At 26.4% G+C, this 18285-nt stretch overlaps 1 protein-coding gene across 2 annotated transcripts in view; it reads left to right on the plus strand.

Annotated features, from left to right (window-relative positions):
* Positions 1–18285, plus strand: part of LOC101237303 (uncharacterized) — a 68019-nt gene that overhangs the window by 28203 nt on the left and 21531 nt on the right. For both annotated transcript variants that reach the window (XM_065803683.1, XM_065803684.1), the window contains exons 10-15: positions 828–1112; positions 5021–5173; positions 5267–5491; positions 13250–13482; positions 13601–13783; positions 16286–16409. In XM_065803683.1, coding sequence (XP_065659755.1) covers positions 828–1112; positions 5021–5173; positions 5267–5491; positions 13250–13482; positions 13601–13783; positions 16286–16409 — 1203 coding nt within the window. The remainder of the gene's footprint in view (positions 1–827; positions 1113–5020; positions 5174–5266; positions 5492–13249; positions 13483–13600; positions 13784–16285; positions 16410–18285) is intronic.

The raw sequence follows: 18285 nt of genomic DNA on the forward strand, positions 1-18285 counted from the left end.
TTAAAAAGACGCTGATCAAATTTATCTGTATCAATACCTATACAATATATATATATATATATATATATATATATATATATATATATATATATATATATATCTATATATATATATATATATATATATATACATTTATATATATATATATATATATATATATATATATATATATATACATGCATATGTTAGCAACTTTAGTTACACAAAAAAAGTTTTATTGTCGTCTTTGTGTAAAGCATCTCATCTGTTGCAAGCAAAAATGTCAAATGGCGCTGAAGAATAAGAACGCTATAGGAACTGCATCTTTGGGCTGCATCTTCATTTTGCTGTTTCGTTATTATAACTTATAAATTTTTGTTCAATGTATTTGTCCTACCTATTTTTGAAAGAGTTTGTGCATTGCTGCATGGCAACATTATCTTGTAGTGAATTAGACATAAAAGCAACTCTATTGTTAAAGAAATGATACCACTGAACACAGTTCTCTGTGATTTTTCTGTGGTATTGTAAATATTGTAAACAAAGATACCACACAAAGTATGTATAAATAAATACATACGTACACACATACATACATGCATACATACATACATTTATACATACATACATAAATACATACGGAAAAAGATACTGTTTTTCTTGGCATTGAAAAAAAACATGGTTTAAATTATTACTTATATAGTAACATAACTTTTATATAGTAATTAAGTCCTATAGTATTTATAATTTAATTTTAAAGTAAGTTGAAAATGATTTTTATATCTTGTTATGTTGTTAAAAATAGTAATTTTGAGGAGAAAATGTTTATGGAAACTTTATCTATTTAGGAATATATTTCCGAGGAACATTAACATTACCCCAAGATTGTATGAAGAATGAATTGTGCGAATTTGCAAAGAAGCGAATGTCTCCAAATGCTGTGTTGTTTGTTACTGCTAGTTTTCAAGATAGTACTTTTTTTTTAAAGGCTGGTTATGAAGGAACATTAGAGCTTAGCAAGTTAGCAGTAATAAATTCATTAAACTTTGAAGTAAAAGTTGGATTAAAGAATGAGTTTTCTTTAAGTGGTAAACTGACATTGCAATTGAAACCAAATCCTTTAGTATTTGAAGGTAAGTAACAATTCAACTTGGTTTCATTTATAAGATTTTTTAACATGTAAAAAACATTTGGTAAAGTATTAGTGAAGTTGATTCAAAAATCAAAACAGCAATTAAACCTTTTGATTTGATACAATTGTATGTAGGCTACAAATGCAAATCAGTTATCGTTTTTTAACTAGAAAGCAGTGTTTACTAGGTCTTTAAGTATACTCTAAGTATTTTTTCTTGTGCAAATAAAATATTTAAAGTAATTTTATAAATGTTATAAATATTATATATATTATACATAATGGTTAAAATGGAAAGCTGATTAATACAAGTTTCACTGTATAAGTTTCAGTTTTTAAAAGGAATCACATAGATTGAATTGAAATTATTAATAATAATTTGCACACGGATGTAAAGAAAAACAGTATTTTGAATTCAATTTTTTCTCTAATCTTTTTATTGTTATATGAAATAACTTTTCAATTTTAATATAGAACTGATTCATTAGAATTCCTGTTTTGACTGACTACTTTATGTGAATAATTTTGAGCTGACTTTTGCAGCATCGACTGCTTATTAAGACAAAAGATAGGACCAACTTCAGCACAACCGCCCATTTTAAAAGATTTCATTTACAGCCAACCAATCAACTATACATCTAAATTAAAAACTTCATATTTTTTGTTCTTTTGATTGTTGATTAATGAGTTGGTTCTTGATTAATTAATTTTTTAATAGTCGGTTGTAAATTGATTTTTCACTAGTTGGTTCTAAATGGATATTTTGTTAGTTGATTGTAACTAAAATTTTAATCTGCCCTGAACAAAGTCAGTTCTATTAAGGTCGGTGTATCATTTATTCTGTCATAATGGTCGAACGCAGATAATTGTCAGTCGTAGCATGTGACACAATAACTTCTTTGTGTGAATTAGTTATGAATTTGTTTTTTTCAATTAGATATTATATTAAATGTGTTTCTTTTAAATACTTTTTCATTCAAAGTTTGTTGAGCAAGATACTTTAAATTAAAACAAGTTAAGAAAGAAACTTTGAATCAAAAAGTTTCATTTCAAAGCTTGTTGCTAAACTTTTTTTTTCTGTGCATTTTCTGCAAAAACATAAAAAAAAAGTAAAAAAAATTAAAAACAAAATGATTCTACAAAATAAAGTTAAGAAAAATACAAGTTTATTAAAAAGACTGACAAATAAAATCTTTTTTATACGTTAAAAGGTATTGTTTTTACACACAATTGTTCAATTATCTTTTCTACCACTATGTTTAATGGTTCCAGTCATGAAAGTTGGTTGAAATGCTTCATCCTTTGACAAAATCTGTGCCATCCAGTTTTTTAAGACTTTTTGTATTTTAACAGACTTATAATACTAGATTTGCAACTACTCAAAAATGGTTGTGCTTAATTTCATTTTACAAAATTCATAACAATTTAGTCTTCCAAATGTACCAAATTTCTTTTTAATTAACAACTATACTTTTACTTGAGGTCGTAAACTAAAGTTACACAAATTAAAGTGTGATTAGATGATTTTACATTTTCTCACATTCTCTCATACTTGTGATTCTTTCAGAATTGTTAATATTTAAAATAACTTACCATCTTATGGTGCAAATCCAATAATATTAAGAGCTTAATTTAAGTTACTTTAACTGTTTCCATTATGGTATCCTAAAAATACAACACAATTAAAAGGTTCAATACATATCCTGGTTATATACTTTAAATAATAGAAAAAAGCCAAATTTCCATTTTTGACACCAAAAGTTTACTTTCCTAGTGACACCAACCTTAGCGATGCCACTGACACAACCTGTTAACTACTTGAGCCTGATTTTCTCATATAATTCTTGTAAATGTAAATTCAGATATTGCTATAGCTATATTTGCATTTAATATATATATATATACACTTCATATAAAGCATATATATATATATATATATATATATATATATATATATATATATATATACATATATATATATATATATATATATATATATATATATATATATATATATATATATATATATACATACATATATATATATATATATATATATATATATATATATATATATATATACATACATATATATATGTATTATATATATATATATATATATATATATACATACATATATATATATATATATATATATATATATATATATACATATATATATATATACATATATATATATGTATATATATATAATACATATATATATATACATATATATATATATATATATATATATATATATATATATATATATATATATATATATAAATATATATATATATATATATATATATATATATATATATATATATATATATATATATTATATATAAATAAATAAAAAACTTACTAACTTATTTCATACTTAAATACTATAAATGCTGTGTAATTAAATGCTTAAAGTTGTTGCTGTGTAAAGTTAACAAGTCTCATCATTAAACTAAATAGCAATTTATCATTTTTTATGTTTTGGATATTAGATTTATTTATTTGTTAAATTAAAAATTTAGAACAATCAAGAAATTAAAAACTACATAGAATTTGTGATTTAAAAAAAAAAGAGTATATATATTCTTTAAATAAAGTATACACACATATATATAAATATATATATATATATATATATATATATATATATATATATTATATATATATATATATATATATGTATATATATATATATATATATATATATATATATATATATATATATATATATATATATATATATATATATATATATATGTATAATAAATGTTTGTTGTTGTTATGATTATGATGATTTTGTTGATTTCTTGAGTACCAATATTAAAACCTTGAGTGCTTTGACCTTTTTGTTATAAAAGACAACCTTAAATAAAAGCAAAAAATAAACCTAGTCTTCTATTGTTGACCAAATGAAAAATGAAAATTATCTATTTTTGACATCTTTGAAGAGTTCTACATTTATTGAAATGGAAATAATGTTAAAAATTAGTCACATTAAAATTGAAAATAAAGTCAAAAAGTAACATCCTGATTATTATGCGGTCGTGGTGTAGTGGTAGAGCACTCGCTTCATAAGCGAGAGGTTCCAAGTTCGATTCCCACCACGTTCCTGGTAGAACCGCGCTAAACTTGTTTCTCTGCGCAGCGGCCTTGTTCATCAAGGTTCGTGTTTTGAAGTTATAGAGTTGAGAGAGGGTTATAACCACAAGTAGTCTCTTCATCTGTAGTGGCTTTTTTGGCCTTGGGGAGGTGAATTATAAAAAAAAAAAAAATTTGATTAGCCAGTAGTGTTTAAATGTTACTGATTAAAAATGAAAAGAAAGTTCCAACTTCATTATTTTCTTTTAAAAGAGTTTATACTTATATATTGCTTATTTAAGATGCTCTCAAAATATATACGATTCCAACAAGTTTTCAAAGCTCAAATGTTGGATATATAATGAAACCTACTCATAGCATCTGTTTTTATAGTTATGAAAACATGCATTTGCTTTCAAATTCTATAATTTAAGTTGTTTGTTTTTTTCTAGTATTTTAACTGACATCAATATAATTGGAAATTTTGTATGTACAGACTCATCAAAAAAAGTATTTTTATAAAAAATGTTACAAATGCAAAGATATAAAAATTTTAAGTTTTTAATCATTTAATTGAAAGTAAGGAAATTGTAGGAAGAGCTTGTAAATCTTGAAGGGTAATTTTCTGAGTGGTAGTAATATAATTAGATACATAGTCTTTATCTTCAAAACAGCCCTTCATTTCAAACCCTTTATTTATTTCTTTTATTTTCAGAATTTATTTATTGCTGATCTATTTTGTAATTATTTTACTTATTATGTTTGTTTGTATTATTTATATATGTATATTAAATATTGTTTTACATTTTTTTCTCTCTTTAGTTTCAATAAAATTGGATGTAAGTGGTGGTTTGAAATTAGAAGGAACTATGAATGGCATATGGCACAATCCATTTAACTTACCAAATTTTGCTTTTGGAAATGTAGGGATTAGTGTAACATTACAAGTTCCAGTGTTTGCTTTTCGTGGTTTCGGTAAGTGCTGTTTTTTTGTATTTATATAAGTTTTTTTAATGTAAACTCTATTAAGACTAATGTTAGTCCATTTTTGTACTTCTTTTTTCTTAGAGCTCTCTGGTGAAGTTCGTCTCGGTATTCCAGGTAAAGAGATAATTGCTAAGGCTGCTGGTGGAACAGATATGGCAACAGATAATTACTTATATGCAGATATCAATAAACTTTCCATAAGTGGTTGTTCAGATGCATTTGGGTATAATCTAAAACTACCACAAGTGATCTTAGATTCAGGTTTTCCAGATGGGGTTACTATTGGATTTTCTTCGAAGCCAAAAGGTTAAATTAAATTTTTTTAATGTTTCGAAATTCTTTATAAATAATTGATTTTATTTCTATATATTGATAGAATTTTTTATTTTGGAAAAAGCAAAATGGATAGCAAAATGGATAGCAAAATGGATATATATATATATATATATATATATATATATATATATATATATATATATTATATATATATTTGGGCTGTATAGGGAAATTGATCTGACCAAGGATATAAACTACGGAAAAAAACACAAACTGAAACTTTTTAGTCTTTGCGTAATAAGGCCCTCTTGTGATTAAAGGTAACACACGGTAAGTCGGGGTGATATCCCTCTTATTAGTATACAGAATAATATTAATAACAAAAGATGAATGAAAAGAATTTGAACGCAATCCAATATCTGCACTAACAAACTGGTCAAAAATGGCTGGTTAGAAACAACAAGACATGGCAGCTGGATTCAGTTGCTTACATCAACAATCAAATTTCTCACAGAGAAGATATCAACACTTTAAAGAGACAATGTCGAATTACAACAAATTAAAGAGCATCAAGCAACAACAACTGCTTTACAAACGTACACAGTAAATTCAAAAGCTTGGTCAGAGGTTGTAGATTACCCCAAATCAACAGCAGCTAAGGTTATTGCAAAGGTTACTGAACAAAATAATAAGATGCAAGCAAATAAAGCAACTAAGGCTTCCTTGCACAAAAAGTCACAACAACAACAAAGCTTCTGTAAAAAGTCTTATTGAGGTCATTAAAACAGGTTCTACTTACAAAATAGTCCATATGCTTCCAGCTAATATAAGTGCTCAAAAGGACTCGCTAGCTACTCAACAGACTGTTGTCTAATTTGAAGACATGGAAACTAGAAACAATATAAGCACTAATGTTTTTGAAGAAATTATATGGATGTGAATTCAATACCAAATAATATAACAAATTTAAAATAGAATAAAATTAAATATATATATATATATATATATATATATATATATATATATATATATATATATATATATATATATATATATATATATATATATATAAATATATATATATATATATATATTTAACCTATATATACATTGAACCTACTGATGGAGAAACATGTTGTTGAAGACAACTAAAAATAAGATAAGTGTTTTTACTAATTTATTATATATATATATATATATATATATATATATATATATATATATATATATATATATATATATATATATATATATATATATATATATATATATATATATTTATATATATATATATATATATATATATATATATATATATATATATATATATATATATATATATATATAGGTATATATTATTATCACATATATATATTATGTATATATTATTGTCACAATAAAGCCATTAGTTCAATATCTATCAGTAAAACAATTCTCCAGAAAACAGACGACTGTTTATTACTGCTAGACACCATTGTAAAAAGGTTTTGTCTAACGCCAAAGCCCGCTACAAAGCTGAATTGTTTGCTAAGAGCTTTTTAACAATATCATCTCTTGATTCCACTAGGCGCAATCTGCCTGATATAAGCGCCAAACAGGTTGATCCATTGCTTGACATTTGTATCATTCCAGCTTCTGTATCTAAAGTGATTTCCTGCTTTGACACTTCTACAGCTTGTGGTCCGGACAACATACCTGTTATAGTTTTGCAGAAGTGTTCTCTGGAGCTGCCATCTATACTTTCAAAACTATTTAACAAGTGCTTATCAGAGTCTTGTTTTCCAGCCTGCTAGAAAGCGGCATCTGATATCCCTATTTCCAAAAAATCTGGAGAGCGATCTGATTTGTCTAACTACCGTCCCATTAGTCTTCTTCCTATCATAAGCAAGCTTTTTGAATCATTAATTAACAAACACTTAACGCCTCATCTTGAATCTAATAACTTACTTTCTGATCATCAATATGGATTTCGATTTTCTCATTTTAGAGCCGATTTGCTTACAGCAATAACCAATAGGTTTTATTGTGCATTAGATGAAGGTGGAGAGGTTAAGGCTATCGCTCTTGATATCTCTAAAACTTTTGATAAAGTTTGGCACGCTGGTCTTCTCCATAAGCTTTCTTCATACATTGTATCTGATAACATCTTTAAGATTATTGAATCTTTCCTTTCCAATCGTAGTATAAAAGTTGTCCTCAACTGACAGCACTCTTGTTCATATCCTGTAACTTCAGGGGTTTCTCAAGGTTTAATCCGTGGTCCTATTGTCTTTTTAATTTACATTATCGATCTCCCAGATATTTTGACATCTAAGGTAGCATTGTTCGCTGATGATACTACCATTTATTGTTGTTATGATAAGAAGCCAACACTCTCTGATTGCTTGGTGGGGGCATTTGAGCTTGAAATGGATCTCACTTCTGCTACAGCATGGGGCTCGCAGTGGCTAGTGAACTTTAATTCAGATAAAACTCAATTTTGTTCAGCCAATCGTTATCGCAATAATTTAAATTATCCTATATTTATGAACTCAATGTACTCAATAAGTCATCTACCCTTTATCTTCTAGGATTAACTCTTACTTCTGATCTTTCTTATATTATTAAATTTCTTGGTGTATTAATTGGTTGCAATCTTTCATGGAACTTTCATATTAATGAACTAAGCAAGAAGCTTGAGCTAATGGTTTGCTTTCAATAATTTGTTATTATGTTAATAAAGTTACACTAAAGAATATTTACTATGCATTATTCTTATCTCATATTAAATCTTGTTGTCAAGTTTGGGGTCAAGTTGGAAACATATTAACAAGTTGCTATTGTCTCAGCGCCAATCCATTAGAATAATAAACTTTCAACCAATTAAATCAGATTCATCAAAGTCCTTCCAAAAATTTCTTCTTTTTGTTTTTGACTCCTTAAATAAAAACTTACTATTTCCTATCACAAACTTGTTCACAGAAAGTAAACTATTATGTTTATATTCTATTAGAAATATAAACAATGGAAAACTAAATATACCATCTTTTAAAACCCAGAAGTATGGTAAAAATTCTATTGTTTATCAGTGCGTCTGTGAATGAAAAAGGAATCTTGTATTCATATTCAATGAGTCCAAAAAACTATATCCTAATATACCTTTACTCTATCTTAAACAATGTCAAATTAAAAAAATTCATAAAAACTTTTTATTTTAACTTTTAGACATATTATCCTTACGATTAAAATATTCTTTTAATTTTCTTTTTGTCGTTACTACAATTATCATCAGTACTTTTTTTTTTTTTTGTCTTTTTTTTATTATTAAAACCTGCTAATTATGATTTCAACATGTTTGTTTTAATGTATGTTCTATGTGCTTTATTCTACATGTTTACGGTCCATATCTTTCAATGCATGTCTTTGCTTATTATTACTTATATTATATTTAAAAATTGGTGTCACTCCTTTGATCAGATTTCTGTATGAGTGACACCATCCTAAATAAATCATTAAATCATTATTATAAATAATTTTATGCTCATAACTACCATTATAATATTAGTTATTATTATTATTTTTTCATTGTAATTATTGTAAACAAATTTATTGTTGCTATTAAATGATTAATGAAAAATAAATAACTTGTTGTTGTTGTTCTTGGAAATTGTATATCAAATTTGTTGCAAAATTAGCATTTGCTAAGGTTGCATCTCTTTATCAAGCTAGACATTTTCTAACTCCAGATTCTATTCTTTATTTCTATAAATCTTAAATCCGGCTTTGTATGGAATACTGTTGCTATATCTGGGGCGGATCTTCTAATGATGCTCTTTCTCTTTTAGACAAGGTGCTAAAACGCATTGTATACATAGTTGGACCTGCTCTTGCAGTCAACCTCCAACCATTATCACATTGTCGTAATGTTGCTTCTCTTTCTTTTTTCAACAAATACTATAATGGGCACTGCTCTAAAGAGCTAGCGTCTCTTGTGCCATCTACTAAAATTCATTCTCGTGTTACTCATCATTCAATTAAGTCTCATCTTTTTTCTGTGGCTGTTCCTAAGTGCTCCAAAAACTCTTATCCCTCTATTTTTTTTCACCATTTGAACATCAGTTCTTTGGAATATGTAATCTTTTAATTTGTTTGTCAATTGTTAACTTGTTCTACAATCTTCATCTTTTCTCTTCCAGTAACTTCCAACTCTAATAGTGGTTGCTTGCGGTCTTGTTGGAAGCGAAGATGTTAAGAGTAAATATATATACATATATATAAATATATATATATATATATATATATATATATATATATATATATATATATATATATATATATATATATATATATATTTATTTATTTTTAACATCTTCGCTTCCAACAAGAAGTGAAGTTTATAATTGTTTTTTTGTCAACTTAAATTGCTACGTTAAATAATTTAAAAGTAATATATAGTGTTTTTAGAGTTCAGCAAGAAAATCCTAATTTATTTCAATATTCAATAGTCTATTTTGAGCTTTAAGGAGCGCATTGAGTATTAATAAATAGAAATTTAAGACACTTAGATTTTGATTTAATTGACACAATGAAAAAACTTTATCTAATGTTTCCAATAAAATTGTTCCAACAGCTAAACAAACTTAACAATGCCAACTGCTTGTTATGTGTCTTATCAAAAATATAATTTACTGTAGCATTTAAAACATTACCACAAATCTGTAATGTTAGAATATAACCACAGGTTAACAGTTTTAATTGTTTAAATGAGTACACATTTTAAGATTATTTGTATAGACATAAAAACTCTTTTCAATACGCAAGTAAAACAAATTCTACAAAACTTTCTAATTATATTTGGATTTTCAAATCCTATTCTTATGCGGAAAGTTATTGATAAGGCACAGTCATTTAAACCTGAGGAAAAGTTGTCTAAACTCTGTTTAACTGAAAAACACCATGATATTGCTTCATCTTTATAACTATTAAATAAAAGGAATGAGCTGGAATCAAAATGAAGCCACATAAACTAATTTGTCATAGGCGAATTCAATGTTGTAAATTTTCAAAGGTTGTTTTATGGTTTGATGGTTTGATATTAAATTCCAAGCAATTGAACAATTTTTTACATAATTGAAGTATTATTTAGGTAAAAATTAGAAAAATGTTAGAATTATAGTGTTGGGAATTATTTTTAGGGCTTTATTTTGGATTTTTGATAATCTTAATATACATGTGAGATGGATTGTTTGCATACTTGAGAATCATAATTGAAGTGTAATTCTATTGTGGTGGATTACGTAGATTTTTTTTTTTGTTCACTCTTACCCGTTTTTCACATTTTGGTGTTCTCCACAACACTCTGCAAGGTCTTTGGCACTGTTGTTATTATTAATGTTATTGTTGTTTCTATTTAAACTGTTAATCCTTTTGTTATTGTTGCTGTTGTTAATATTCTTTCCAGTATTTTTTGTTGATGATTTTGTTATTATCATCTCTGTGTCTACTCTATTATCTCATTGCATACTCAATTATCCATGTCTACTATACTATCTCTGTGTCAGGATTTGTTAATTAGATTTTTAATTAGTTAAGATTTTTTTAAGAGCATTTCGATCATAGAGTATATGTATATATATATATATATATATATATATATATATATATATATATATATATATATATATATATATATATATATATATATATATATATATATATATATATATATATATATATATACAGTCATGGACAAAAGTTTGCGACCACTGCAATTTTTTACAAAAAACACTCAAAATTTAGAAAAACAAGTAGTAAATTATAAATCAGTACATATATTTCGAATGTTTATTCACACTATACAGGTTAAACAGCATGTCTATTCATATTTTAGTATTTACAATGAAATCCTTTATTTTTGAGAATATTTTCAATATGTTTTGGCATCGATTCACACAGTTTCTTGCAATAGTCCGGCGTAATCTCCTGCACCCACACGCGTTTAATCCAGTTGATGAGGCCATCTTCAGAACTTGGGCTATGTGCAGCAATCTTCTGCTTCATTACAGTCCAAACATTCTCAATAATATTGAGATCTGGACTGTTGCCTGGCCAAGGTTCCAGTAGCGAGATGTTTTCAGAATGCAGCCAGTCCTTAACAGCCTTGGTACCATGACAAGGTGCGCCATCATGCTGGAAATGAGTGATGCCATGTATTGGTACAAATGGTGGCAGTTTATCCATCAGTATACTCAAGTAAACAGCACCATTGATTGTTGTATTTTCAGGCATAATCCAAATGCTGCCACAACCGCTACCAGTGACTGCTCCCCAAACCATAACTTTTGGAGCCTGTTTGACTGTTGGTATAACGTACTTTGGATTATGCCTCTGATTTGGTGAGCGTCTGACATGTCTACAAAATGAGTAGAATTGCGTGAATGTTGTCTTATCTGAAAACATCACTTGTTTCCATTGGGCTGGTGTCCACTGCCTGTACTTCTGACAAAACGCTATGCTATCGCGAATATTCTTTGGTGAAAGCTTCGGCTTCCGTGCTGGTTGGTAAGATTTCAAGCCTACATCAAATAATTGTCTGCGTATTGTCCGACTGTTTGGTTTCTTGGATGGTGATCCAGGCAGTTTGCCTCTAGTGGCACTTGAAGATGCTCTTGGTGATTTTTTTGCTGCCTTTATTATAGCATTATCCATACGGTTGCTTGTAACCTTCGGGCGCCCAGCGCGTGAACGGTATTTAAAACTTTTCAGCTCTTGATTTCTCTTTACAGTAGCTACAACAATGGAATGTGAAATACCGAGCTTTTTGGCTATCTGTCTTATAGAAATGTTCTCTTTGTACAAAATAACGACCTGAGCTTGCTTTTCAGATATCAGTTCTTTACCGCGTACCATTTTAACTAGTACTGCTTCAAATAAGATCTCCGTATTATAAAATGTTCCAAAATATTTCAGTTATATCTGAAAATAAACATGTAAACATCAATTTTAGACTCTAATTGACAATTAGCACAAATTGGTACAAAATTGTAGTACTAAAGTAGCCCAAAAGCAATTCAGAGTAGAATACATTAAAAAATATGCGAAAATCCCAGTGGTCGCAAACTTTTGTCCATGACTGTTTATATATAGTAACGATTTTTATATAGCTTAAAATGTTTTAATTCAGATAATTTTTTTATTAAGTATGTCAAATATTTTTTTAATTTGCTATTTTTTGCATTGAAAAAAAAAAAAAATTAAAATGTTTAAATAATGGTCCATTAAGACAGTTGTTCAACTTGAACACATGTTGGGTCTAAGATAGAAAACAAGATAACAATAAACAAAAAATTATAAAACTTATTTTTAAAAAGTATTTAGACTATTATAAAATTTAGTATTTAGATAATTATAAAGATTTCATTCAATATTCTGAACAAAAAGCTAATATAAAAAGCATCAAATAAAAAAGCTTTTTCATCAACACTATCTAACATTCAGCAACCAGAGGAGAACTACATAAAGAATACAAAAAATTGTAAACACTTCTTTAGCATTAATGCCCCATTAAAATAATTTATTAAATTACATGATGAAATAGTTTTTTATCAAACAAAGAAATAATAATATTAGAGTTTAAAAGTTGGAGGACTATTCTACTTCAACAAAGCAAAATCTCTGCTAAATGACATTAACAATAATCTGCATAGAGCATGATAGCATTTCAACTTTTTCAAATTCTTTATAATATATTTTTTTACTTTTTGTTATTTTTTTTCTTGTTTGATACTTATAAATCATAAATTTTCCAAGGCAAGGAAGTTAAACAACTTGGTACAAAAATTGAGAATGGTTTCCAACTGCAGGGTATGCTGAATGTTCTGGGTTTTAAAGCAAAAAGTAAAGTTGTCATTAATCCAAAAAAGCTTCTAGTTGACTGTGAGTTATCTCGTATTGACATTTTGAATGGAGCTCTTGTTTTGGCAAGAACTTTAAAAGATCAAGAAAACGGTCCAAAGGTCTTTATAGAGTTATCTCCTACTTCAGTGAGTTGAGTTTTTTTTATTTTTTGTTTTGGTTTTTTTTTCAAAATCTTATTAGTATTTTATATTTAGTACATTAGATACTTTTAATTTTTTATATGGTTTTTTATTTTAATTGTAGGCAAAGTTTTTTATACAAGGTGCTATTTCAATTTTGGGGATTTCTTCAGCAGTTACAATTGATATTGGAGATAATGGCATACACTTTAGCATTTCTGGAAATTTGTTTGGCATTGTTGAAGCAAATTTGACAGTTAAAGCCCCATATGGAAAAAATATGAAATTGAGTGATGCTGGATTTCAGGTATTAAAAAACATTCATTGCAGTAATTTTAAATATATTACTTTTTATATATTATATAAAAATACTTGTATATACAGCTCACAAAATCAAAAGGTAGGCAGTCTTTGACAGGTTAACACATAAAATTGATGTTTTTATTGTTAATTTTTCTTGTTGCCTATTTTTAATTGAAAAAAATTTTTTAAATGTTTTAATTTTTTGTTTTATAACACTTACTGAATTTGATAAAAATTTGAAAATTAAAAAAAATTTGAAAAAAAAACCAAAAAACTTTATGCTTTAAAAGTATTACTTTCAACATATTTTTAAATCAAACCATTGCTTTCTTTCACAAAAATTCATAACAAAGTGGTAAATAACTAAAGCTCTAATTAACAGTTTAAAACCTCGTTATTTTAAAATAACTCATGTGCATGGATTAACAAAGAGGATTTGAATAAAATTTGATTAAAAACAGAGTTTTGATTAAAAAAGTTTTGAAACATTGAAGTTGTTTTGGATGTTTAATATTTTTTTCATGTTTACTCTTTTTATATTTTTTTAAATTTTTAATAAGTTATTTTCGAATTTTTAATAAATTATAATTTAACTTATTATTATTATATAAGTTTAGGAAAATTTTAATTTGAAAAAATTTTTGTAACTTATTTAACCCTTATGTAACCCCCCTTGAAGCCATTTTAAATTTTAAATTTTATTAATAAGTTCAAGTGGACATTATTTTAAATAGAAACCAAGTGTAGCTTTAAATAATTTTAGCATGTAGTATTTTATTTATTGCACAAAAAAATATAAATAATCAAAATCAAATATCGAATACTAAAAGTTTTATAAAATGTTCTATAAATTATTTTTTATATAACGCCACAACAAAAATTTCTAATGAGAATCATTATATCGGTAACTTAATTAAAAAAATGTGCTAATGATAACTATAGTTTATTTAAATTGCTAAACGGCTTATTCATTACAATGACTTCAAAATGGTGGCAAAGTTTTAAGAGGTTTTGTAAAGAGATTCAATAAAAAAAAAAAATTTATGAAAAAATTGAATGAGAAAATAAAAAGAAACAGTTAAAAAAAATGTTTTCATTAAATTTTAATAAAATAAGAACTTTAACCAAGTATACAAAAAGCAACCATTGATTTTACCGTGAAATGATGTTGTGAATATGGCTTATGTCATATATTATATGAAAAATTTTTAGACACTTTTTCACAAAATATTTTAGATGTATAAATATGGATTATTTTCAAAAGACTTTTTGTTTGTAAAAACTTAATTTTTAAAATTCAAATTTTTTAATTGGTCAACCTTGATGGGCAAGAATTTATTTTTATAGGTCAAAACAATAGTTTTTATTATTTCAGACAGTTGTTGACCTATTGACCACCTGCGTCTTATCTCTCTCTCTCTTTATATATATATATATAGAGAGAGAGAGAGAAAGAGAGAGAGAGTGAGTGCCGCTACATATACATATATGTAGTGGCATCCCTTTCGGCATCAGCTATAGTCAATGTATTTAGTGAAACCCCCGACAGCAGGCTATTTTAATATGATGTCAAAAGTGTTATATAAACATGCATCTAAATCCTAGTGGTTTTATCACAGAGCACCGCTGAAGAGAATTTAAATAGGAATTTGGCACCTTTTTCTTTACCATTGTTGTTTATTGGCCCAAAGTAGACCCAGCATTCTCTAGGTTTTGAGACAGAATTTAAACCACTGTGTCAAAGCTGCACATTTATCATGCTTGAGAAAAAAAAAGATTTCTAAAAACTAAAAAAATTGTGTAATTCTTTTACATTTTTTCGAAATTAAAAAAATGTCTTGATAAGCTGCAGAGGGAAGAGAAAGACCTAAAACTTAAAGGTTAGAGTAAGTTCCAATGATATTTGGATGCCGTAAATGTTTTAAAAACTTTCGAAAATTAGTGTAAAATTCAATAAAATTATACTATAAAATAAAGTTCAATAGTTATTTGTTAAAAACTCCCTCAGCTTAACTAGTTTAAAATATTCATTTTAATTTTAATTTATTTTTTAACTCATTTTTATTTGTTTGGTTCACTAAGCTAGTTAACAATAATAATTTCAATTTTAACTTGGGCGAAAGTTGAGTATCTTTGTTATAAAGTTAGTTGAGCTAAAGCAAGTTAGGGTGATTTTTTTTTCTAGTTATTTAGATGCTCCAAGAAGTTATGATCTAATCACAGTGCTCTGCAGAATAGCATTTAACATGTAATTTCACTCCCCCTTCTTTACCACTGTTGCATATATATTCAGAAGCAGTTTCAAACCACAGACCACCAGTTTTGAAGCCAGAACTCTAACCCCTTCACCACAGCTACTTAACTATTTATATGCCTGAGGGGGCTGTAGCCACAAATCTTATACTATATGTATATATATATATGTAAATGTATGTAAATATTGTATAATCTCATATAAAGAAGTCTAAACTGTTTTTAAATAACAATTTAGTTTTAAAATGTTAAGGTTGCAGCATGTTTATCAGCTGACTTAAATGAAGCAACCAATGAAGCTAACACTGTAGTACAAGATGCTGTTGAACAAACAAAAGAAATTGTATCAGTTACTCAAACAAATGTTAATGAACGTGGTAAAATATTTATAAATTTAAATTTGTTAATTTTTTGTTTATGTTAATGATTTTTCTCTTAATTGGTATCATTAATTATGGCGCTAGAGGGGAAATGTTACCTGTTTTTACAAAGAATTTTTTAGTATAATTAAAGCTATTGTTGTTCCAAAAGTTAGAGACAAATTAAATGAATTTTACTCTACTTTAACATTTCATACATGTTAAACACAGTAACAATAAATAAAAATACAAATTGTTGTTTGTTTAGGTTTGTATATCAATGATATCAGTTTTATTATTTATAATTGGATCAGGGAGTTTAACTGTATTAGGTCTCTGTGGTAATGTTTTTCTTTCAGGATAATATTCCATATAATTGAATTCTTGTCTTCTTTTCTCTGATTTTAAGTACTATTTAGATACTTGGCGTTGAACATTGGTTTTTTGGAATCCTTTCCTGTTTTCATAATTTCCTGAGTTAATTTGTATTACCCAATTTATATGTCTAGTTTACATCTTTTTTATGTCTTCTGTCAATCATTTTTTCGTTTTTAATTTTCTTCTATATATTTTATTTACTGTAAAATTGAGTAATGTGCAATATTGTTAGAAGTTAAGTTTTCAAAATTTTACAAATTTTGTACTATTATTATTCACTAAATTTGGCAATACTTTTGGCAAACTAATACAAAATCTGTGTTCGTTTAAGGGTGGCATTTTTTTATTTAGTTACTAATTTTGAATAGTAACTATGTACTTTTGGTAGTTGCAGATTTTTTATTTGTGCTATACACTATATTTGGCTATACACTATATTTTATAAGAAGCACTAACGTTAGTGTGTACTAACATTAGTGCTTCTTATAAAACTTTTTTCTCATTTAATTGTTATGAATAACAAAACTTGGATAGCAATAGGGTTTTTTGATCATTAAAACAAGTAGGACTGTTAGGAAACAAGTTATAAAAAATGTGCAAAAAAAGTTGAAAGGTCGTTGAAGGTTTATTTGCACATTTTTTATAACTTGTTTCCTAACAGTCCTACTTGTTTTAATTTTGAACTGTATAAAAATATATAGTAAGTGTTTTTAATCAAGGCTATGTTTTTTTGTTTAAAAAATTTTTTTTTATCTATTTATTAAACAAAAGTTTAATAGAATTTATAAAAAATGTATAACACCATTGTATATAATTTAGAATAAATCAAAGCTTCATTCTGAATATTGTGCAAACATCCAGTGAGGTTCTGTTGAAATCAAATTTTGCAATACAACGTTGCTTTATCAAACTCCTAGAAAATTTTTTTTTTCTCTGTAAGTTCACTAATCTATAACATACATGTTACAACATTTACAAGATCTCATAATGAAATAAAAATAATCACTTAAAGCTCTATGCTAGTGCTAATACTTCTGTTGCATTGTTATTGGTTCACTATTTTATTTCTAAAATATTATGAACAGTTTAAATTCTTTCTTTTTATCAGTATTTAGTTTGACTTTAGCAGCAAGTTGTATTTGTTTATTTTTGAAGTAATCAGTAATTTTACTAATTTTTTTATAATTTATTTTTAAAGAGCAATTATTGCATCTACAATTGAGTTACCATTAAAGTTTGCCTAATAATGTAGCAGTATTTTTATATATACCTTTTAATACCTTTTAAAGGTCACTCTTTTAAAATCAATTTAATTTTCATGAAGTCATTTACTATAATTTTGTTTAAACTTTACAGCAAATATACTGAATTCAATCCACCTTATTGTTTATCATCTTTCTCTTGCTTATTATAGTCAATTAATTCAGATATTATTTGAAAATACAGTACTAAAGTAATTTGAGAGTACTAAAGTACAGTACTAAATTCCTAAATTTAGTTAATACCCATTGATTTT

This window comes from Hydra vulgaris, chromosome 08, assembly GCF_038396675.1.
Source record: "Hydra vulgaris chromosome 08, alternate assembly HydraT2T_AEP".
In the NCBI taxonomy this organism is placed as follows: domain Eukaryota; kingdom Metazoa; phylum Cnidaria; class Hydrozoa; order Anthoathecata; family Hydridae; genus Hydra; species Hydra vulgaris.